The 24,859-nt window shown below is 45.7% G+C and overlaps 2 protein-coding genes across 2 annotated transcripts in view; one reads left to right on the top strand and one right to left on the bottom strand.

Moving 5' to 3' along the window:
• Positions 1-6,774, top strand: part of ADGRA2 (adhesion G protein-coupled receptor A2) — a 131,963-nt gene extending 125,189 nt beyond the window's left edge. Inside the window, exons 15-18 of the mRNA XM_015413994.1 lie at positions 129-252; positions 2,788-2,933; positions 3,174-3,263; positions 4,849-6,774. Of these exons, the coding sequence (XP_015269480.1) occupies positions 129-252; positions 2,788-2,933; positions 3,174-3,263; positions 4,849-6,082 (1,594 nt within the window). The 3' untranslated portion in view covers positions 6,083-6,774. The remainder of the gene's footprint in view (positions 1-128; positions 253-2,787; positions 2,934-3,173; positions 3,264-4,848) is intronic.
• A 6,317-nt stretch (positions 6,775-13,091) lies between these two features.
• BRF2 (BRF2, RNA polymerase III transcription initiation factor 50 kDa subunit) lies at positions 13,092-20,575 on the bottom strand. The gene is made up of 4 exons (XM_015413998.1): positions 20,422-20,575; positions 19,523-19,582; positions 15,775-16,096; positions 13,092-13,946 (listed from the first exon to the last, which is right to left on the bottom strand). Exons 1-4 carry the CDS (start codon positions 20,573-20,575, stop codon positions 13,241-13,243), a joined length of 1,242 nt encoding a protein of 413 aa, XP_015269484.1. The 3' UTR covers positions 13,092-13,240.
• Positions 20,576-24,859: the final 4,284 nt, after the last annotated feature.

Here is a 24,859-nt window from a genome sequence, read left to right as displayed (position 1 = left end):
AGCCCTCAATGTGTTAGTATCAAGCTGTTCGTCTTGCTTAGGGCTAGGAAGTTCTGTGCAATTTGGGTCCACTTGCTTGTCATCCCAGACTAACCAAAGCCTGTGTTTCTTTGGGGGCTCTTTCTCAGCACCATCCACATCTCGCGTAAGTGCTGGCACATGCTGCTCAACCTCTGCTTCCACATTGCCATGACATCTGCTGTGTTCGCAGGCGGTATCACCCTGACTGACTACTTGGTCATTTGTCAAGCAGTGAGTATGGTCAGCCTTGGCCTGATGCTCTTCATAACAGTACCACCATTGCAGACACACATTGTAACAGCAGCACACTAGTGTTTCAGGCACCAAATGCATAAAGTGGTGGAGGGCAGATAGACCTTCGTATGCGCTCCGGGAGCTGTAACCTAACTGAATGGGCTTGCCATTTGTCGTTCACAGAGGGTAAAACCCTGCCCTCGGCCCCAGTTGCCTGCCCTTGAGAAACTGAGGAGTGGGAGGAAAAATGGCCAGGAAGTAGCCTCCATAGTGACACTCTAGGAATTTCCCCATGTCTCTGTGGCCTTTACCACAGAGATTAAGGGAAATTCCTAAAGTGTCATCATGTCCTCTCCAAACTCCACCCTCCCCAGGCACCCCTTCGAAATCTCCTAGCATTTGCTGAGGCTGTGCGGGCATCCCTCCTGCTGGAGTTCCCAAGGGCATGTAAACTGGCATTTGAGGAAGGAGACATGTATCTACTTGTTATGCATTTGTGGTGGCAAATGCCGGTGTTTCCATGATAAACATATTGCCCTATAAAGTGCAGAGAAGCTTAGTGGTAAGAACATAAGAGGTGCCCTTATCAATAGAAGTTAGCCAGATGCTTCCCAGAAGTAGAGCACGAAGATGGTAGACCTCCACTACTGCTTAACTTACCTTCTCCTCTTGCAGCTGGTATTTAGAGGTATGCTAACTCTGCACATGAAGTCTTCTTTTATCCATCATGATTAATAGCTGCTGATAGATCCATCCTCCTTTTCAAGTTGTCTAAAACAGTGGCCAGCTGCCTTGTCTTATGAATCCCACATACGTTGTGTGAAGAAATACTTTTCTTTCAAATCTGCAACCAATCAATTCCATTGGAGGAGTCCAGCTTCTAGTTTTATGGAAAATACATGTGTGTGTGTGTGTGTGTGATCTATACTTTCTCCAAATGGATGGAGTTTTTGTCTCCTCCCCCCATAATACTAGAACTTGAGGGCCCCCAATGATATTGTTTGGCAGTAGATTAAGGACAGGCCAATAAAATAAGTCCCAAGTCCTTTTTCACACAATGTGTAGTTAATTTGTAGAAATAACTGCTGCAGAAAGTAGCAGTGGCCATTGGTTTAAGAGAGCTGTAATGCAGGGATTCAGGCCAATAAAATAAGTCCCAAGTCCTTTCTCACACAATGTATAGTGTAGAAATAACTGCTGCAGAAAGTAGCAGTGACCATTGGTTTAAGAGAGCTGTAATGCAGGAATTAGGCAAACTCAGGCAGGTGTGGTCTGTTTATGGCTATGATGGCCAAAGAGATTCTCTAAATACAATACAAAATGGCAGCAGCAGACAAGTGCTATGAGAACAAGAAGGTTGTTCCAGGGCCAGCTACAGCAACTAGCTGTTACCTAGCTTACAAAGATGTCCTACGAAGAGACGAATCTCCAGCAAATCAGTCTACAGGCAGGGATTATCCACTCCATATGCCTCTCAGCCGAGCACACATATTTGCATTGCATTCTTTTCCCCCCTGCACAAGCTGATCTGTCTGTAAGACATTGCAATCTATGCAGCTGTGATGAACAGTAAATGGTTAATGCTTTAACCTGGTCTGAGAACCTTGAGTGACAGGGGATTCAAGTGGAATTCTACAGTTGAGAGTGGCAGTCAGTGTTCCCTCTAAGCCGAGTTTTTTAGCTTCTGGCTCACACGTTTTTGTCTTAGCTCAGGAAGGATGGCTCAAGAGCAAACTGATTTATGCAGTAGCCAAGTTGCTTGCTCACAACTTTAATGCCAGTAGCTCATAAAGTAGAATTTTTACTCACAAGACTCCACAGCTTAGAAGGAGCATTGGTGGCAGTTAAGAAATGAAAATTGACTGGAAGGAAGGTTAAGAGAGTGAGAGGATCGAGAAGGATCCTCATTTGAGCCTGAGGGAAATAGCTCCTAGTAAAGGGAGTGATCCATATCAAGTGGTTAGGAAGTGATACTGGAACTTGTGTGAATGTTCCTGCCTTCACCAACTTAAAAACTTACAAAGAACTTGCAAAGAAGCTTATGCTTATTTATTTAAGCAGAAACTGCCAAGAAATCTCTCTCCTCAAGTTTTAAAGACTTGTCTGTATAACTAAACTGCTACATGCTTGTGACAAACTAACTATTGTTTATACAGTTACCTCATTCCTGTTGCCTGCTTACCTTCTAAGTCCTAAACGTGATACCTACCTGACCATTTCCCCTTATAAGTAAAATAAAACACTTTGTTAGTTCTTGAATTACTGTCAGCCTCTCATATGCCATTGTCAGACAAAGATAAAAGAAGGGTTTTCGTCAGTCCCTCAGGTCTCTAGACTGGGTCGGCATATATCTATAGACATTTAAACAACTGGGTGGATCAGACAGAACGAAGAAAAAAGAAAAGGGGCTGCCCAGCCAATAAGAAGAAAATATAAAGGGATCCTGGGGCGGGGGGAATTGTCATAGCAGTGTTCCTGAACAAGCCACTCGGGCAGATGTCGGTGTCTTCCAATAAGACCATTTCCCTGCAGGTTGGCATCATTCTGCACTACTCTTCCTTGTCAACTCTCCTGTGGATGGCTGTGATGGCTCGAGTGATCTACAAGGAAGCCACGTGGAAGGCCCCACAGCAGCAGGAAGGGGAAGCGCCTCTGCCGGCCCCACGCCCAATGCTGCGGTACAGAGAAAGAAGGAAGACAGGAGGGTCTTTTGGGGAGGGGGATGCAAGGAGTGTGGGGAGGGAAGGAATCGTGATCTGAGTCTTGAGTCTTGGCCTGCAAGGGAATCCCCGTTCTAAGATTTCAACCTCCTTGGAGGAAGAAAAATGTGATATGGTGGTTTCTTCTCCCGTTGTCTCTGTACCTTGGGGCATTCAGGAGAGGCGCTCTGCTAATGGTGTTTTCCCTCTGTGCTTCAGGTTTTACCTGATTGCCGGCGGAATCCCCCTCATCATCTGTGGGATTACAGCAGCTGTCAACATCCACAATTACGGGGACCATGACTCCTAGTAAGCGATCCCAACATTTGCTTTGTATGCTTAAGCTTCACACATATATATGGAGCCTTCGTTTTGGACCGAAATTATGTTGCTGGTGACAACAGGTCCTCCTTTTATCCCATTTGGGAGTGCCTGCATGGCCAAGCATGGTGGAAGTTATGACTGCTGCCAACTGGCCAAGGGAATGTGCCTGCACATGACTTGTTGATTCTGCCGCTGGTAGAAGGCAAGTTACATCATCCACACCAATGTTCCCTCTAAGCTGTGGAGTCTTGTGAGCAAAAATTCTACTTTGTGAGCTACTGGCATTAAAGTTGTGAGCGAACGATTTGGCTGCTGCATAAATTAGTTTGCTCTGGAGCCCTCCTTCCTGAGCCAAGACAAAAATGTGTGAGCCGTAGGCTAAAAAACTGTGAGCTAGCTCACATTAACTCAGCTTAGAGGGAACACTGCAAGTAGCTATACTTTGCATTCTGCCCTGGGCTCTTGCTTGATCAAAAGGTCTTGTTCATGAGGGTGGGGCTTTTAATCTATTTGTTAATGTGTCATAAAAATGCGCATTACCAGAGAATCAGGCTTGCACAGCAGCAGAACCTTTTGTTTAAAAATGGGCCTATCCCAGTCCGCACAGGGTGGGAGTTCTGATTTTGTAAATGGGAGAGAAATGTGGGCGAAGGGAGCTGAACCCTCCAAACACGTGTCGCATTAGAGAGAGTGACTGGCCCAAGGTCAGCCACTGAGCTTTATAGTTGAATGGGAATCTGAACTCCGGTTCCCCCAGGCTTGGTCCAGCGCTCTAGCCACCACACCACGCTGACTTTTCCCCAGCAGATTTATTTTAAAAAATGTGCCCCATCCTGTATGTGTCTTCTTACCAGTATGTATATGGTGGTGGAAAGTGCTGTTGAGTTGCAGCTGACTTAACAGCAATCCTGTTGGGCTTTCAAGGCAAGAGACATTCAGAGGTGATTTGCCATTTCCTGCCTCTGTGTAGTGACTCTCGACCAGTGTTCCCTCTAAGCTGAGTTAGTGTGAGCTAACTCACAGTTTTTAAGCCTCCGGCTCACACATTTTTGCCTTAGCTCAGGAAGGACGGCTCCAGAGCAGACTAGTTTATGCAGTAGCGAAATCGCTCGCTCACAACTTTAATGCCAGTGGCTCACAAAGTAGAATTTTTGCTCACAAGACTCCACAGCTTAGAGGGAGCATTGCTCTGGACTTCTTTGGTGGTCTCCCATCCAAATACTAACCATGGCCGACCCTGCTTAGCTTCCAAAATCATAGCCTGGACTCTCTAGGGCAGGGCAGGGCAGGGCAGGACCCTGCTTAGCTTCCAAAATCTGATTAGCCTGGACTATCTAGGGCAGGGCAGGCCAGAGAGAGAGGCCTAAGTAAACTTTATGTTATTGTGGAAGCCACCTCAACCAGAATATCAGAATTAAGAGAATAGGTATAACTTTTCTCACTTCTCCCAGGGGGATCTTAAGACAATACCTCCCACTTCTAGATGCTGCCCGCCTGGGCATGGGTCATTTGCTGCTTACTTAGTTGATTTCCCCCCCCCCTCTTTTTCCATCCCACCCCTGCTGCTCAGTTGCTGGCTGGCTTGCAGGCCGAGCATTGGGGCATTCTACGTCCCCGTGGCTTTCATCTTGCTCATCACCTGGATTTACTTCCTGTGTGCCGGCATCAGCTTGCAGTGCCAAGCCAAGAATCTGAAAGAGATGCCCAGACCTCTGGAGACCCCACCGCGCCTGGGCGGCAGCAGCAACCTCTTGACTGATTCGGGCTCCATCTCGGTCACGTTGAACTCCAGCCCGCATAGTGCCGATACCGATGGCACCTATTCCCTGGGGGTGCAGTTCTGGGCGCTGATGATCACCCATTTCCTGTACATCACCCTGTGGGCCTTTGGAGCCACAGCAGTCTCGCAGCGCTGGTTTCTCCTGAAGGTCATTTTCAGCTGCCTCTATGGAGTCACCGCCATCGTGTTGGGGCTCTTTATCGTCGTTCACCACTGTGTCCGTCGTAGGGACGTGCAGAGTTCCTGGTTTGCCTGCTGCCCGTCTTACAGGAATGCTTTGCCGATGCAAGCCTACGTGCACCCAGGGGTGGGGGTGGAGGACGGCTCGCAGGTCTTCATCGGCTGCAGCCCGGAGGCCGCTCACTCCGCCAAGTCTTCGTCCTCCCCCAGCAGCACAAATTCAGCCCCGGGTTCCTGCAAGCTCAACAACTTGCAGGTGGCTCTTGGGCAAGCAGAGAGCAACCCTCTGCCGACCCCCTGCTACGAGGATCCAGAGACGCCCACCGGCAAGAGCAACCCTGCCCCCAGGTACGCCAACAACCTCCACGGGCGCAGCAGGCACCACAAAAGCAGGACTAAGCAGTATCGGGAAGGGAAGCAACAGCGGCTGAAAGCGCTGCGGGGGCCTTCCTCATATCACCCCACCAGCGAGAGTGGGAGCTTCCACAACAGCCTTTCAGAGAGCTACCAAAGCAGCCGGAACAGCCCGCTGAACAATCTGCACCAGGGCCCGGTTCCCAACCTGGACTTGGCCCTCACGCAGTCAGACTTGAGTGACGGGGGTGGCAGCAGCAGTCACAGGGCAGCGGACTTTGGCAGAGCCCAGCGGCGGAGCACCAGCAGAGAGAACCTCAAGCACCAGGCCAGCGCCGTGGACAAAGAGACTAAGAGGAGATCGTTCCCGCTCAACGTGGCCAACCAGAACGGGGGTCTGAAGGGCAGCAAGTACGATATCAACCTCACCAGCGCCGACAGCACGGCGGGCATGAGAACGGGTCTCTGGAAGAGTGAGACGACAGTGTAGGAAAGGTTGCCAAACCGGTAGGAAGCTGCGAGCCATGGGTTATCTCGGAGCCTGCCAAAGCAAGCTGCAGAGGTAATTGTTGTGCACTAAAGGGGACGGGGGCGGCATCGGCAAGAGCTCTTGTGCTCCTCGCTCATCTGCCTATAGGGCCGGGGAAGGTTCACCTGGTACTCCAGCAAGAAGGGCAGCGTGTGGGTGTGCCTCGTCTTAAGAAGCAGGGCACATTTCCCCACACCTGACTTTCTAGACGTCAGGTAATGTTGGTCAAGGGGTCTTCCCCTCTCCCTAGACAGAGCAGAAGACTCCTCCCTCCCTGAGGTGCCAAGGCACTCACGTGAAAGACAATCATGGTCCTAGAGGATCCAGGAGAATTGCAATCTATTTTAATCCTTCCTGCATGTCACTTAGGCCCTAGATGCTTTTGTATATCGTATGGAGGGAAGGAGGTGTTCATAAGCTGAAATCTTGAGCATTGTATGTACATATGTATAGGCAAATTGCTATCCAGTGGAAGTGCCTTCGCTATACGTTAAGCAATCATGTAAAGGAGATCTCCTCTCCCCTTTAGCACTTAGCTCAGGGTCCATTCATACAGCTCCTTTCCAGCTCAGCTTTGAAGCAGTGATGAGATTGCTTCAACATCACGCCAAAGCAGGAGACAGGCGATCGTTTTTCGAGAGAACTGAAGGTGTACGATGGAGGAGTCCTGCCTGCAGACTGTACACTCATATCTCTTGTCTGATTCTTCTCTGGCTCCAACAGGTTTTGTAGGTTTCTGAATATAAACCTATAGAACCTGTAGGCACCAATGATAATGGGATGAGTATACAGTGGCTAGCAGGCTGTAGGAGTCTCCCTAAAAACCTTGGGTTACCACCAGCCTCAGAGTCAAAAGGCTCCCCCCCCCCCAAAAAAAAAGGTTTTACTAGCAAATGAGGACATTAGTCCAAATTGTTGTTTAGGGTAGCATTTGTAAAGTTGGGAGACTGGAAAGAAACCCAGAAAATGTTCCTCAAATTTTGCAAGGAAGAGCCCCAGGTGGCTTAAAACTCATTATCTTTTAAGAATTACTTTGCATTAGACACTTTTCAACACCTCCATCACCTTGGGGTTGTTTTCTTTTTAAAGGCGCAGCCCTCAGTGTTGTGCCAAATAGTTTTTAAAAATCACATGCGCAAAGCTGTGCTGAACACGCAACCTCAAAAATGAGCTGGAAGTGCCCTCAGAATGTCTCAGAGGCAGCTTCCCAAAGTGGTGGGGCACCAGCGCTGCTGCCTCTGGAAGCCGGAAGCCTGGTCCTCGCCTAACGGCAATAAGCAGTAGCCCTCTTTTCACATTATGTCTTGCAAGCGGACGATAATCACGGCACGCATAAAACTTAAGCTTGGTTCATCCATGCAGCAGAATCGAGGGGACAGTATGCTGAAAGGCAAGACGGCAATAAGCAGTAGCCCTCTTTTCACATGATGTCCTGCAAGCGGACGATCATCACGGCACGCATAAAACTTAAGGCTTGGTTCATCCATGCAGAAGAATCGAGGGGACAGTATGCCGAAAGGCAAGGGTAGATTGCCCCACCTGAGATGCAGGTGGCAGATCTTAAGAAGATCACATTTTGGGATGCTCCTCTAGGGTTGGGGGTTGGGGGGGGGAGTCCCCTGCAAGTAGACACGCAGGATAGGAAGCAAAGAGAGGCCACAGAACTTTCCTTTCAGTTGTGCTAGCTCGCACGGAGGTTGCTTTGGTTTTGCGTGAAGGGACATTCGACGCTAGGATCCCCACCACCCGCAGCCAGCAGCGGAGCCATCCATTCTGGCACCTGATCCTCCAGAATGTGAGAATTGCACTTTTGTTATGAGGGTGTTCCATTTCCCAGTCTGCCTCCCCAAGTTCGTACAGCTTCTTCCAAAGATTTCAGGGTCAGGCAGAGGCTGTGGCTCAGCGGCAGAGCATCTGTTTTACAGGCAGAAGGTCCCTGATTCTGTTCTTGGCCTTTCCGGTTAAAAGGATCACGTAGCCGGTCATGTGAAAGATCTCTGCCTGGGACTCTGGAGAGCTGCTACCAGTCTGAGCAAACAGTACTATGAAAGATCAGTGGACTGACTCGGTATAAAGCAGCTTCATGTGTTGGGTTTTAGGACATCTGGGCAATTTTGCCCCAAATATGTGGTTGAAATAAGGAGAAGCCTAACCTCCCCACCCTCCACTCTGTACAGTTGCACAAACTTTGAACAGAGATGTAAAGGGGCTCTTACAGTGAGGTGACACAACAAAGAATATTTTTTTCCAAAGAAAGAAAACACTTCAGGTTTGCTGCCTCTGTGTTTTACTTAGCCCCATTGGCTTACTGTGGGGTTGCCAGGTTTCCCTTGGCTACCAGCAGGGTTGGGTTGCCAGATCCAGGTTGGAAAACTCCTGGAGATTTGGGGGTGGAGCCTGGGGGGGGGACAGGGACCTCAGTGGGGTACAGTGCCACAGAGTTTACCCTCTAAAGCAGCCATTTTCTCCAGGGGAACTGATCTCTGTTGTTTGGAGATCAGCTGTAATTCCGGGGGATCCCCAGGTCCCACCTGAAGGCTGGCATCCCTAGTTTACTGAGTTAGCAAAAGCAAAAGCCATAGCTTAACCCAATCAAAGAAATGTACGAGTTATGAGTGACTTGGTTGTGACAGGTTTTTTGTGCTTTTTTTTAATCTGTTAAAAAAAAACAACACAATCTGAGCTGGATTTACCACTCCTTCATGGCATGTACTATGCAAAGATTGTCTGGTCTGGAAAAAAACGAGCAGGTTGTTTGTATGACACATTTTGTTTGTGGAGACTGTTCTAATCTATACCTTGTTGCTCCACCATCACTCCAAAAACTGTGAGGAACCAAGGAAGGGAGAGGGGAAATACCTGTCTTTAACCTGCACCTTACTGTCCAGAAAACAGACTCTTCTCCTTCCCTTTCCTCTCCCCCTCATTACTGATTAACATCTGGACTTCCAAGTTTCCAGATAAAAAGGGTTCCAGAGAAGGTGTGGTAGTAATTTAAAGCAACCCTGTGTAATGAATTGTACAACTGACTCACCCACTGCAAACACAAAAGCGTTAGAAACAATCAAAGGCTGTTGGCTGAGCATGTGCCTCACAAAAATTAGCCCACCCACTTTTCTCTTTGTTTTGTACTGGAAAAGAAGGCAATGCAGCGTAAACACAGACCAGGCTTCAAGCCTATTGCCTTGAAACATGTAGCAAGAGAATTCTCATGAGCCTTTTTCACACACCCAGACCAAGGCAACACCCAGGTGAGTGCACTTTCTGGGATGGTTGTAGCATTGTGAGTGTAGACGAGCAAGCATAGAGGTTCAGGAAAGGGCTGTGTATTCTTGATAGCTTTCAGAGCTGATAGTGTGGAGATTCCCTCCACAAAGCTGCCAGTAATGGTCTTTGTCCCTTCCCCATGCACATCAAAGAACCCTTCATGCAATATTACAACAATCAAGTTGTAATCAGCTGAGAACAACAGCCGTCCATGTTTCTCTTTGTCCTTTATCTACAACGAGTACTTTGACTTAGGACAAAGGGAGCAGACAGCTTCCAAAAACATAAGTGGCTCCTGTTAGGGCAACCTGCACTGATGAAAAACACCTGAAGTCCAACATTAGGTGCCTTTTAACTGGCAGCACATTTTATGGAGTCCTCCAGTGGTGCTAGAGTAATCTGAAAGATCTGCAGCCTCCTCAGCAGGGCCGGCCATTTGGGTCTTTCCCAGCATAACACTATTACTGTGGGATGACCCCACAGCAAAAATCACTGCTATGATGTGTACAAGGCTCACCTTTCTGGCAGAATAATCTAGAATAGTCCATTGCAGTTACAATCTTATTTGGTAAGCTGTATCGGCTAAAGCCAGAACAAGCTAAAAAAAATAAATAAATCTCTTCCACAGTGTCTTGTTGGTAGATCTCTTGCTGCAGGGAAGCACTGTAATGTCCTGATGCTTTAGGCTGGAATACCTGCTAGTAATGGAGGTCCCTTTTAATCAGGTAATAGCAGACTTTAAGAGCACAGATATTCATAGGAACAAAGAGCCCTGCTGGATCAGACTTGCAGTCCATTTAGGCCAGTATCCCGTTGCTACATAGTGGCCAGCCAGAGGCTGCCTGGCAGCTGCCCCCTGTTGTTGCCCCTCTGAATATCTGTTCAAAATGCAGTATAAGCCGATTCACAGAGACTGGAAAGAGAAACTTCAGTGGAGAAATGGCAGCAACAGAGAAACAGAACTTCCCTGAACAATCCGGCCACCACTTAGCAGTGTTTGTATAACAAGCAGCAGCAAACACAACCTAGTAGGGAACCCACAATAAAAACTAACACACTGAGCTTGGGCAGGAGGGGGGGGGGGAGAGAAGAGAGCAGCATACATCTTCCTAGGAAACACTCAGTGCCTCCGGTGGGGGGACGACACCAGGTCGATTGAGGTATCACAAATGTGCATTTGTTTTAGGAGGGAAAGAGACTTTTGTGAAATAGTTTCCAGTGTTCTTCATACTGGTCGATAGTAGCATGATTGTCACTTAAATTCAACTGTTCAGTGTTTATTAAGATATAAGTCCTCACCTCTGGACATAGACAGACCTCACAGGCAGCCAGCCATTTTCAGCCTCCTTGCCTGCACAAATCCTACCTCCGAGGGACTGCAAGGGCCATTTGTCTGGTAGCGCCACGTAATGCAGGAGAGGCCAAACAGACAGCCCATTCAGCCATAAGTCAGCACAAGTATCCACACTGGCTCCAAGAGCTGGCATGTAGCCATCAAGGGGTTGCAGGGCACTTACCCTTTCCCCCTCTCTCCAGCTTCCAAAAAACTGGTTCCTTCCTTTGCACCTGACAAGTACTTCCTACAGACTCCCTTAAAGTCATCCTTTTTTTTTTTTTACACTCTTCCCCCACTTTTATGAAAATTCCTTCTTGGGTTTATAAGTTTTATATTTAATAAAGCCTATATCATATGTCCATGCTGCAAACCGCATGATATTGGCGATGCTGAACTTGTTATATATGCTTGCTACACCGAAACAGTATTAATCAGGAAAGCTTTGTATTATTACCTTTCTTTTTTTTTTCTGTTTACATTATGAGCATATGACATATCAAACAGAGCTTTAGGAGACAACTGTGCCAAAGAAACCATTTAAAGGGTTTTTCATTATTGTTGTGTTTGTTTGCATTTTATATAAATGAACTGTTTCTAGCAGATGTTTCTTGTTTAATATATTAAAAGATTTGCAACATCCAATACATTTGGCTCGTGCTTTCTCACTCCTCTGACGCAAGGACAACCCAAACAATTCAGTATCTGTTAAGTCAGAGTCAGCTTTTATTAAGTCTGGCTGCAAGGGTGCCCCACCAGGTTTCTGGGGTTTTTTTTTAAACAAAAGCAATGAACAGATGTATGCAGCCTTCAGAATTCCCAGTCGCTGAACACAGACTCAAGCCTGTCACGGCTACACAACTGTAAAGCCTTGATCCTCCCCCCCCTCCACTCCCCAGAGATCTGAGGGTGGGGCAGCACAGGCTGAGCAACAGAATACATGAATGAACAGACCCCTGCACCACTTCTCTTGGGCTGTTGCTTATGACACTGACGGAATCCAATATAATAGTGAAGCCCACAGTGTATATGTGAACACAAAGAAATTAATACCAATTTCAAAAATCGATACATAATAATAAACAAATAATTCATTTATAGACAAATAAATAAACCATTTATACAATTTCCAAATCCTAAGCAAAATTATTCATACAACACACAATTCATAATCAGGGCATAGATGATTTAACGTAAGTCCTGTATATGGCTCACAAAGTCCAAACCACTTCAAAGTGCTCAGTCCCTCCTAATGAGCAATATGCTTCACAGTCTAAAGGGGGGAAGCGAGCCTTCCAGAAGATATCCACTCCAACAGTTCCAGAAGAGGAACACTTGAATAGTTCCAAAAGCAGAACTACGGGATTGCTGGCTTCCGCAATATGCTCCACGTTTCACCAATATGGCTTTATCAAGCTGGAACCAATAACTTGAAGGATATCACTATAAAAATACAGAAACATTCAGAAACATTGTACAATACATCTTATATAACTTATTTGTCTATCAATGAATTGTTTATTATTATTTATTGATTTTTGAAATTGGTATAACAGAGAAGCCAAGTGTGACAAGAAAGAAATCCCTGTGACATCCAGGGGTCCCCAGGGGACAAGGTTTGGGCAAGTGTATGGGCAGGCACCAGGCGAAAGAAACAGAAGTACTCAAAGCAAACATTCTTTCTAAAAAGGCAGAGGCTGCCCCAAGTGGCCGTATTTTTTCCCCTTAAGCTACATTTCCTCTGGTTCCTCCTCTTTGTTTAAGAGCCAAGCAGGGCTGGCTGTAGTTATAGTAAAGGCGCAATTGCAGGGGGCTGAACTTTCACAGGCGACTCTTTCTTATCCACATGTATATGCATTACTTCAGCAGTATCACAACTGCCTGGCCATGGCTCCATGCCATACTAATCTTGCAGGAACTGAATATGTGCACAGGCCAATGATGTGGTTACTTCCCTCGCCAGCGTCATTAGTCGGCGTTGGCACTAACTATTGTCATCAATCTACACGCCTGATCACTTGCTTTCAAATGTTGTGGTTACAGCATGGGGGAAAACAACAGTGCAGCAGTTTATCCACCTTGACAGTAGGACGCAGATCTCTGAGTGGCTGGGATAATGACCTTCAAAAGAGAACTAAAACCCTTTGGATGTAGCAAGATGGTTAGTCCTCGTTCCAAGAAGACTTGTACTCAAAACATTTTTCAGTTCCATTGTCTCCCACTCATTATATAATTTCTTCCCTTCAAGGCTTGGAAAAGAGAGGCACACCAAATCCAGATTCGGCAGCAATTTAAAAAACAAACAAACACTACATCTCAACTGACACAAACACCATTAAGCAACTTTCTAGTAGAAGAGAGCAGGTTCTTTTGTTCTCATGGTCCTTTCTGGGCGAGAGGTGTTTAAAGGCCACTTCCCCACAACCAGGCAGTTGGGAGGGAAACAGCTCTGGAACCCTAAGCTGCAGACCGGAAGACCTCAGCACAGTGGCTGCACGCCTCCCTGAATCCCTTCAGCTTCAGCATCGCAGGCAGGCTTGGGCTTTGCTGAATGTCTCCTTTTCTTCTGGGGTCCGAAGGTATTGCTCTATTTCACTGTCCAGAATGGGCTCATCTCCAGTGACTGAGAGCTCTGAGCAGGAAACGGTTGCTCGCAACTTCTTCCTGGGGTTAAGGAGGCAGGGTGGGAGCAAGGGGGGCCGCTCGCTGCTGCACTTGCGCTTCTCTCCCGGAAGAGAGGTCCCTTCTGTGTCTCTATCTCCGGGCTGTAGTGGCGCTGCTGCTGAGTCGCCCACGGAGTCATCTCCCACAAAGTCCCCTGTGCGGAAGGCAGTTTGCAGGAGCAGGCGGCGGTGCTGCAGAATGTCTGCCATGTGTTTTGCCACGCTCTTCTTGTTCACCTTGAGCACTCGCAACCAGCTGAGCTCGGATGCCATCCTGAGGAGGATGTTATGAAGTTCCTTCAGCCGCTGGGGAGCTGGTGGCGGCAGGTCCGTTCCGGCAAGCTTGCAGAACTGGGAAAGGGTGCAAGTGAGGCGACCAGCAGGGCACAGAGACTGCCAAGCCAGGTAGGCTGCCGCTGTGACTATGGGGATGGGGTGCCGCCCGGTCACCAGCCACGTCTCACTGGCAAGCTCCACCACCTGGATTGTCCTGGCCACCAGTTTTTCCTTGTCCTCCACAAACTTGCTTGGGACACTGGATGAGTTCGGGAATAGCTTAAAGCTGGGAGGAGGAAAAATAAAGCCAGAAATGACATTAGACAGGTGGAGCTACCTGAAGAGAGAAAGGTGGAAGGCTGTTAGGAAGGTCGAATGAAATGAGAGGGCTGAGTCCTCTAACACACCAAGAAGACAGGCAGCAAAGGGCAATCTTTTAGCTTGAAATATAACCACAGGGACAGATCTGAGTCTCATTTTATGCTTCACTTCCAGGCTAGGACTGGCTTTGCATTCTGTTTGCACACTGTTCAAACACAGAGATATATGGTGGCAGGAGTTACCATTTTGAAAATCTCCACTTTGGAAAGAAAGCTCTTTGGGGTCACAGCTGCAAAGGCAGTTTTAAAACTGCATGGAGAATTCATTCCAACCACAGGGCTGCTATTCCAAGATCTGAACTCATATAGGCCATCTGCATCCCTGTTCCCATGTATATTGCAAACAAGTCCAAACAGATAGATAGTATGAATCTGAGTTATATTCACAAACACATAAGAACATAAGAGAAGCCAATGTTGGATCAGGCCAATGGCCCATCCAGTCCAACACTCTGTCACACAGTGGCAAAAAATACCAGGTGCCATCAGGAGGTCCAGCAGTGGGGCCAGGACACTAGAAGCCCTCCCACTGTTGCCCCCCCCCCCCAAGCACCAAGAATACAGAACATCACTTGCCCCAGACTGAGAGCTCCTATCTATACCTTGTGGCTAATAGCCACTGATGGACCTCAGCATGATTATCTTCAGTGTCACATCAGAGCTTGGAGTTTTAAGGATATATGTGAAAATGTGCACAGAGCCCTTCCCTAGTGTGAGCACCCCATAGCAACTGTCGCTGCTTTGCAAGGGATGGCTCCTTGAAGGCCCTGGTAACCATTTATATACATGCTATATACTATATAAATACAGGCTACCTACAACTATATGAGGTTACTGGAGGGAACCATTATGTTGTTATACTGCTAAACTGAAAGGGATAGTCTGGAACCCAGTCTGCTTCTGGATTGTCTACCAGCATCTCTGACAAAGGTGAATAGTCCTTTCTTATCCCAATGACAAATGATGCAGATGCAGGTACCTCTGTAGCATGTCAGATCACTTGACACATTGTTCCAGAAAAGTCACAACAGCAGCAGTTTCATGACTTTCATAGTGGGGTGGCGCAAGCTGCAGCACTTGACCCCACTGTGTACATGCTCCTTTCCCACTTGTGAGGACTTGCACCCCAAGATTTCTCTCCTTGGCTTAGCCAGAGCATGCTGCAATGCAGATTTCTTTTTAATCTCAATTCCCTTGTCAAGAAATGTAACGTCAGTACATGAGTGAGTTCTACTAGACATTATATACTCATGGTTATCTGGACATCAGTCATACTTTAAAGCACAACATCTAACGTGACCCTCAGATTGTACTGAAAGCTCCTTCTGCTATGCACAGCTATCTGCAGTGCACAAGGGCAACTTCTGTGTGCGTGCGTGCACACGTGTGCTTGCATGGCTGGAAGTTGTGGTGACATCTGGCGACCCCTAGTGGGGCTAGGACATTTCAGAGAGGTTGCTTGATATGCCTGCCTCTGCGTCCTGGCCCTGATATTCCTAGTACTTGCCAGGGTCGGCCCTGCTTAGCTTCTGAGATCTGGTGAGACAGGGCTTGTCTGGGCTATCCAGGTCAGCACAAGGGAAACTCCTGAACAATTACTCAACTACTCTTCACCTAGGAGAGGGCCACTTATGGCTGCAAATTTCATCTCCAAAAAAAGTCTCTATTTCCTCGACAGCTACACGACAACTTAGAGAAGCGCATTAGGGAAAGGGCAAAGGAATTTCACAATACCTGCCAAGGTGAGTTTTCACCAGGTCTATCAAGCTCAGAGCTGGTACATCTAGTTCTAGTTCCTTCAAGAAGCTCAAGTAGGTCTTGGCAAACAGTTCCTTTTCTGCATAGAGCAGCAAGCAGATGGAGCCCATGGTCAGGGGCCAGTTGTGCTGCCGGCAGGTCACGAAGACGCAACAGCCCACCAGGATCTCTTTCTTCTCCAAGCTGACCAGGCGGAAGAAGGGGCGTTTGATTGCCTGTTGGTAATAGGCCACAGCTGTGTCTTCGAACAGAGAGGGAAGGTGAAGAACTTTGCAGAGGTCCCGAACACGCCCAATCCCTGCAGGGGAAACACCATGTCCAGGTGTGTTTGTTTTTTTAATGTACACACAAATACATGCACAATCTAAGATGTTTATCTGAGACATTGTTCTGTCCCTGTTCATTATCTTTTTTTTTTGCTCCCTGGAGGGGATTTTTTATTGCATTTTTATTAAGACTACAAACTACAACAGAAATAAGGGAAGGGACTACATTTAGGAATAAAGAAAAGATACCCACTACTACCTAAAAACCCAAGAGAGATCATCAAATTAGCTTAACATACGTTATCTCTCAGTCACGCTAGTCCCATTATGAACTGAGTCAAGTATAGTATTATCTTTTTCAAATCTTAAATTTAACTGTTAGCAAGAAAGACCCCTAAGCATCTAGGGTCAATATTTTCAAAGGCACAATTCAGAGTCCTTCATCCTTCATTTTCCCTTGCCCAGTCTCTTACGCAATTTGTAAGGACTTTTAGGGGCAGCTGCCCCTTTCTCTTATAGAGAGTCCTCTCCGGAAGACCCCCGAGTCCAGCTCGCCACTGGACTTGCTGTCCATCCCTTCTTTCTCTTCCTCTCTGGCTCTCCCAGCTGGACTCTTAAAAATTCCCATGCTTTCCTTTTTGTCTTTAATTTTGAAGGTTACGCCTTCTGGAGTTAACCATCTGTATCCAATTGCATTTATCTGGAGACAAAGAATTAAATCCTTATACTTCTTTCTCCTTTGCCTTATTTCAAATGGAATGTCTTTTAAAATTCTGATAGTATTATCTCCAACTTTCAAGGGTGCTCCAGATGCCGCTTTCAGGATTGTCCACTTCTTTCACCTTCTCAGCTGTTTGATTCATCATTTTAAGAGTCTCATTCAACTGTTTTTGCTGAGTGGTGATACATTGGTTCACTGTTGACAGCTGCTCCTTGAGATTATTCATATGATCCAGCAGGGGGCGCATGGATTTCATCAAAGTCTTTGTCAGCTCGTTGGTTCCTTCCGGTCTTGGGCTCTCAGTTCCTTTCGCTTTTAGAAGTTTCTCTTTCTCTGTCCTCTTCCCCGCCATCTTTATAGATTGTTTACTTTAGCCAGTATTTTAAAAGTCTCTGAATATGCGCTTATACACTCAAGCTAGCCTTGGTAAGTCTTTCTCAACAGTTTTGTTCGCTTTCTCTTCTGCTCCCCCCCGTCCAATTCGCTTAAAAGTTCGTGTGCATGGGAGGCGTCCCTCCCCCGCTCACCTCACTTTCTGTTCCGTGGGGTGGGGAGCTTTCTTTTCATTTTAACTAGTACGCTTTAATTGGACTCACGTTCATAATTGGTCATCAGACCTCGTTTAAGCTCCGTTTCTGTCGCTCGACTTCCTGCGCTTGCCCCCGTCGACGTCACTTAGTTCCATTCGGCCTCACAGCTTGAAGAACCGTTGGGACGGAGAGGCGCCTCAATTCCCCGGCATTGCGCCGGCGAAGAGGCGACCTCTCGGGAGTCCCATGGCCAGAGCCCCTTCAACCGGGTCCCGGGAGGGGGGGTGACGAACCTGCGCACCCCCTCCTTCGGCTGGAGCACAGCTTCAGCTCCGGGAGGTCCGGGAGGTAAGTCTGCTAGCGTGCTGCCATCAACCGGAAGTCTGTCCCTGTTCATTATCAAAGCAATGACAACAGAAAAGGGCCTTTTTATTTGTAGCACACAGGTTATGAAAAATCCTCTCCTTGTCTGTTCACTAGGCTTGCTAACTTTTTAGTGCCAGATGAAGACTTTTTAAAATTGGTCAATTTTTAATCTATGCTTATGTTCTAATTATATAAAATATCCAGCTTTGTGAGCTACCTAGAGATCCTGCACTGGCTGGGAGGTGTAAGACACACATTGTTTTAATCATCTCTGAGGGCATCAAAACATCTTGGAGCTGGACTGAGGCAATTTTCCATCTAGGCCACCTCAGGTTGCCTTTCCCATTGCCCCAGGAACTGCTGAAAGATCACTGCAGTGGCCAGAAAGTGGTGGAACAGTAACAGCAGATGAAGTCCCAACAACAGCCTGTTGTTGTTTTTAATTGCTCTTAGTGGCTTTTGGTGGGCTGAATGGTTTTTGTATTCTTATCTCAGACTGTAATGTTTGGGACTGATTTTCACTCATCATTGTGAACCACCTCAGGCACACACACTGGAAGACACTATACATATATACATACACACACACACACACACAAAAAAAATCAGTGGTTCTTCATCAGTGGGGTAGCCCTATGAAGTACAGGGAACAAGAGTACGAAGGTCCATGAACAGACACGATTCTGAGAAAAATGTAGCCATCTTCTTTTCACCAGCAGGGAAAGCAGCAGATCACATGTCCTTTAGCAAAAGATTCTTATTGCCTCACTTTAGACATGGGCAGGGCAGCTGTTGACTTGCCTTGACAACTCAAGATTTGCTGCTTTGTTCTAATGGTATATCCCCGTTTAGGGTTTCAGGAGTAATCAAAGTCACCTGACTACCCTTTTGTCATGCAAGCATTGGATTGGTACACCAAATTTAGAGGGAGCACATGCTCAGAAAGTTTGAGAAATGTTTTAAATCAACGCATGAATGAATTGCTGTAAGCTGCCCAGAGCTCTCAGGGTAGATTCACCCAAACATACATGCATGTTAACGATCCATTAACCACATCGGTTTCACTATTTTAAATAGTCTGTTCTGGTTAGTCAATTATTTTCTGAGATAAAATACAATGGAGTCTGAATTATTTTTAAACCAACACTTCCAGAGTTTTATTCTTAAATTGGACAATACATACTCATTGTTGCATGCAGCTTTCCCTTTCCCTTATGGCATTGCCTCACTAACCAGCCTTAATTTATATTGATTTTGTATGTACAATTATGCACACCGAATAGTCGACAAAGTCTCAGACTCATAAAAAGTTACCCAGTCAGAATATGGCTCTGCCAAGATTAGACCAAAGTCCAATCTCTGTCCACTATACCATGAAAGGCTGTCAAGGAAACACCCCTGAACCAAACAGGAGATATTCATCTTGTCTCCCAGCAAAGGGGAAAGGCAGGTTAAAAACGTAGCAGCTTCTTTGCTTCCAGAAAAGCAGCAAGAGTATCACCTGTGTGGATGGCAGGCATGCACACTTTTGTATCAAAGATGCAGAAGAAGAAGAGATTGGATGTGTACCCTGCCCTTCACTACCCAAAGGAGTCTCAGAATAGCTTAAAATCCCTTTCCCTTCCCCTCTCCACAACAGACACTCTGTAAGGTAGGTAGGGGTGAGAGCTGTTTTGAGAACTGCCCTTGAGAGAACAGCTCTGAAAGAACCTGTAACTGACCCAAGGTCACACCAGCAGCTGCATGTGGAAGAGTGGGGAATCAAACCCAGTTCTCCCGGATTAGAGTCCACACTCTTAACCGCTACACCAAACTGCAAATGGACAATAAGAAACGCTTACCTCTTAGCACACATCGGCTCAGCTGTTCATTTTGACCAGTACTTCGTGAATAAGTCACCGCTGGGAAGGGGGAAAAAAATAACATCAGACAAAACAGCCTTGTTCAAAGCTCACAGTGAAGCACTGGTTTGCAAAAGTGGTGTAGGGTCTAGCTATATTAGAAACCTGCTCTTCAGTGCTCTCCCTGGGAACTTTCTGGGTTCATTTGCCGTCGTCAGATAGAGTATCCCATCATCTCCCTGGATGATTAGGCCTTTAATGTGATGGCCCCAGAGCATCCTCCAGATACTACTATTAGCTTTTTCTTTCATAATACACTTGAGAACAGCTAGTTCTCAAGATGGCTTCACGGATCCTCCCTGATTTCCTTTCCATGACCATTTAGAAATGTACTGATATATCTTTATGTGCTGAAACTATCTTTGAAAACAGTGGGGCACCAAGAGTATTTTATTATTTTCTGGAAGACACTTTCAGCATCAGTAGTGGATGGCTAAGCAAGAGACTATATGAACAGAAGTTATGGCTGCTATTTCAATTCATTTCTAATCACTGCAGTTAAAGGGAAAACACTGTAAATAATTGCAATGAATAATTAAATAATGCAGACTATAAACCAGTATATGTATTTCATTCAAAAACTGGATCAAACAGGCAGAAATTTATAACCTGTAGCATAGTGTGACGTGAGCCTTTTTCTACAATATGTATTTCATTCAAAAACTGGATCAAACGGGCAGAAATGTGACGTGAGCCTTTTCCTACACAGGCAAGTCTGGTCTCCCTTACATGGGAGCAAGATTCGTTAGTTCCAGTGGGCCTTGAATAAATATGCTTTAGAGTGAAGCATAGTTTTGTTCCTTCCCCCTCTGCATATACTCTACCACATCTGAACTCACCTTGCAAATGCTCTTCATCAGTGTAAGTGGTTGTGAGGAGTCCTTCAGTCAGGATGAAGCCACAGTCTGCACATACCAGCTGGTTCTGTGCATAGTGAGAATCCTCTACTATTTCTGAAGAGCCACAGTCTGGACACTTCCTTTGACCTGACATATCTGCAACCTGAAAGAATAACCACCCATAAAATGCTTATATTTGGTCATGGAAAATGTTAACTATCATTTAAAACACTAGACCTACCAACCGTAATTTTCTAGTTGATTCCTGAGAAGGAAAAGTCACTATCTCTTCCTTTTTAAAAAACTTAAAACTCTTGGTCCAACAGACAGGATGGAGCAACACAAATATTATCAATGTTCAAAGTTTCATGAACGTTTCAGTATCCTGAACTCCATCTGAAACAGGCATCACAGCAATGGCAGTGATCCATCCAAAATACTACTAAGAAAATTTACAGGTGAAAATCCAGTGAGAAGAAAAGATAGCAGATCCTCAGCCTACTCTTAGATTCAAGACAAGTTAGCTGCTGTACAATTAAATATCATTACACAGTCTGCACAAGTCAGTTAGAGGGTTCTTTACCACTTGGAGCAAGTCTACCAAGTCTTCAACATTTACAAAAACACCTATGTGTCCCAAGGAGAAGGCAGGAGAGGCAGAAACCCAGGCCAAGGGCCTCACACTATCAGTACCTGAATAGCCGCCAACAGCCTGTGAGAATTCTGCTGTTTAACTAAAGAAAAACTGCAAGCCATTTATACATTTATAAATACCATAAAGAAATATTTCTGGAGAAAGATACCAAGGACAGACACGTGTTCTATCCAAGGACTGCAGACATGAGAGGAAGGACATCTGGCCTCTGCCACCGATCAGAGGTCCAAGGACTGCCAAGGAGACTTTGGATTATATTTAATCTGTCACTGATAAACTGCCTTGACAATTATTTGACTAAAATACTGATATATATATACACACACAGTATATATATGCTGTGATCTAGAAACAATGCCTTCAGTCCTGATCATACACAGAAGCCAGATGCACTTGGGGGGGGGGACCAAAGTAATTTCCTATTATCTTATATGTACCAGGCCTGAAGTCCAACATTTCCAAGAGATTTTAGAACAGAGGTCCAACTAGAACTGCTAACACTTTTCCTCCTGGGAGGCTTTTCATAGCAGCAAAGTAGTACATAATGTAGCAAATAAAAGTCATCTGGGCAACTAAATGGGACTATGGGAAAAAACATCATCAAGCATCTGCATAGCAGTTCAGATACTATATAAATTAATTAGCAAAACTGCCTATCTCAGTATAAAGTGATCACCACAAGCTTAGATGGTTTTAAATGTAGACTAAACAAATTGATAGACACTAGTTCTATCATTGTTTATCAGTTACAGCAACTCAATAGAGTCTCCATGTCAAGAGACAGCACACCTGTGAATACCAGATGGAAAATCATATTAGTCTGTGGCAGTATAAAACAGGCATTTTAAAGACTAACACTATTCCAGCATAAGCTTTCATCTGGTTTATGAGAATTTATACTGGAATAAATTATTAGTCTCTAAAGTGCCACTGGATTCCTACTTTTAAAAATATAATTGCAAGAGGACAAGACGGGGATGCTTTAACCCCTGTTGTGAGCCTTCTAAAGGTAACTACTCAGTCAGTGTGGGAAACAGGATGCTACTTTGGGCAGACACTTCGCCTGAAACACCAGAACTTTTTTTCTCACTATAATGGTTGCAAATTTAACCTTTCCTCAAGCTATATCCTGGTATTTATGGCGTTTTTTTTTTAAAAAAAGCAGGGTTGTCAGTCGACAAGACAGACAAGATTGCTAACTGTGGGGTCATAGCAACACTGGCCTTACAGCCCCCAGCAGATAGGGCTGCCAACCTCCAGGCTATTACAACAGATCTCTAGACAACAAAGATCAGTTCCCCGGGAGAAAATGGCTGCTTTGAAGGGTAGACTCGATGGAATTACACCCTTCTGAGGTCCCTCCCCTCCCCAAATCTCACCTTCCCCAGGCTCCACCCACAAAACCTCCAGGTATTTCCCGACCCAGAGCTACCAACCCTACCAGCATAACACCCCACTCACTGCTAGCGCCACCTGGCCCTAATAAGGAAACACAACGCGAAAAGGAACCCTCTATCTGTGCAAGCGGGCGAAGTACCAAGCTTCACCACCTCTCTAAAACAATCTGTAGATACCTCCGTTCCCCTCTGGTACGTCCACTTATCTCACGCTGCGCCTTTCTAACATCGAAATAACCAGATGAGGGGACCTTTTGAACGTTGGACTCGCTTCTTCCGGGCAATCACCATGACAATGACGCAGCTGGTTCCTATGCGGTCCTTTCAAAATGGTTTCCGTACAGAGCACAAGAGAGGAAAAGTAACGTTCCGTGGTCGGCCCCGAAGGAGTACTTAGAAGACGTCTTGAGTCGAGGGTTTGTGTGTGAGATCATAGCTAGCCTGCCTGTCTCTACTAGGCGGGGCTTAAGGAGAAGGCTTTAACGGCAAAAGGCAGCAGGGCTTGAACCCCAGAACATCTTTTTTGTTAGGATTGCCACAAAATTAATTGAAAGATCTTCTCCAAAGGTCTCCAGTCCAAAGCAACGTTAAATCTCAGACGGAGTCGCTAAAAGCAAAAAGGCAAGCTGTTTTCCACAGAACTCTCCCCATTCTAAAGTTTAAACCATGCCTTTCCAGCGTGTTTTTTTAGTTGTCTTACCCACCAATATAGGTATAAATACACTTATTTTAAATATGGGAAGAAGGCAGTATTCTGCATTAGTGATTTCCTGAAAGAGTCTCTCTGTGTGTTTGTTTGTCTCTCTCTCTCTCATATCTTGGGGGGGGGCAGTGAAGAAAATTTAATCCCCCCTGGACTTAAACCCAAACAATGGTGACCTGATAAATTTAGCTTGTTATTTCTGTTTGCATCTGTTAAAACATCTTCATTATTTGATTTTGATTAGTATTATGTTGTATGCTAATTTGCTGTTCAACCTCTGCCTTATATGTATGGACTGGTAAATTCCATTTCATTGTTTCTGAGGAAGTGCGCATGCCCACAAAAGCTCATACCTTGAATAAAACTTTGTTGGTCTTAAAGGTGCCACTAGACTCAAACTTTGTTCCACTGCTTCAGACCAACACAGCTGCCCACCTGGATCTATCACTGAGAGGTGTGTTACAAACCTCTTCTGTTTTGCCAACCTGGCTCAAGCCTCCAGTCCTGCATTAAGAGCTGGACATGTCAGCATACAATTGTATGAAATGACCCTTGCCAGAATGAAGTAATTAGAGCAAAAGATGAACCAGCAGATGGCGCCCATACTTTACACTTCCAGCTCTCTTTAATAAGAAAGCTGGCCAAGCCAAAATAGCTGCCTCAGATTTCTATAAAACTGTATTGGGAAATTTAGCCAAGAGAGTATGACTGTGGCATCAAACAGAACACCAGTGAACCAACAGGATGTTGTTCAAGGAAAGCCTTCCTCTCCTTCACAGTAACAACTCATTTATTAAATGAATTTGTTAAATATCTACTTTGTGCTAAGCAGCTCTGTAAAAAGGTTTTAAGTAAAAATCCACAGACACTTAACTAATTTTGGACATATTCAGAATCTGTCCTCTTATTTTTTTTTAAAAAAAAACACTGGACAAATATACTTTCCATAATTAGTGAAATTACCTGTTATTCATTACCTAATGATCCTAAAATAATCTTTTTTATTTATAATTTTAATTTCTAGACCACCCTCCCCCAAAATATTGGGGCTCGGGGTGGTGTACAACATCTCATAAAATACATTCAAATCAGATTTAGATACAATAGAACAATAAAGCAGTAACATATTAAAACAGTTCAAAATTTGTTCCAGAGGTACCTAGAGTGGGCCAGATTAAATCCTCATCCCAATGAAAAAGGAAAGAAGGAGCCAGACTGAATAAAAATTGTTGATTAACTGTTGCTATCCTCAAGCCTGGTGGAACATCTCTGCCTTACAAGCCCTGCGGAACTGCATTAGATCCTACAGGGTATGGGGGTGTCATTTGTCAGAGATTTCCACCAGCTTGCAGTCAGGGCTGAAAAGGGGCAGCCAGATGTTTTTTGGGCCAGGGACCACCAGTAGATTTTTCTCCACTGAGCATAACACTCTTCAGGGGGTATGCCAGGAGAGGCATTCCCGAAGGTACATTGATCCCAGACCATTTAGGTCCTTGAAGGTTAACACCAAAACCTTGAACCTAATCGGGTATTCAGCCTGGAGCCAGTGCAGCTGGTGAAGCACAGATTGGATATGTGCTGTTGGTGGGGTTCTAGTAAGAACCCAAGCCGCTGCATTCTGGACCAGTTGCAACATCTGGGTCAGTAGAGCGAGTTACTGTAGTCTAGCCTGCAGGTGACTGT

This window comes from Gekko japonicus, unplaced genomic scaffold (genome assembly GCF_001447785.1).
Source record: "Gekko japonicus isolate JY-2015 unplaced genomic scaffold, Gekko_japonicus_V1.1 scaffold2341, whole genome shotgun sequence".
Taxonomy (NCBI): Eukaryota; Metazoa; Chordata; class Lepidosauria; order Squamata; family Gekkonidae; genus Gekko; species Gekko japonicus.
The sequence above is the reverse complement of the archived record's forward strand: the minus strand, read 5'-3'. Positions and strand labels throughout refer to the sequence as shown.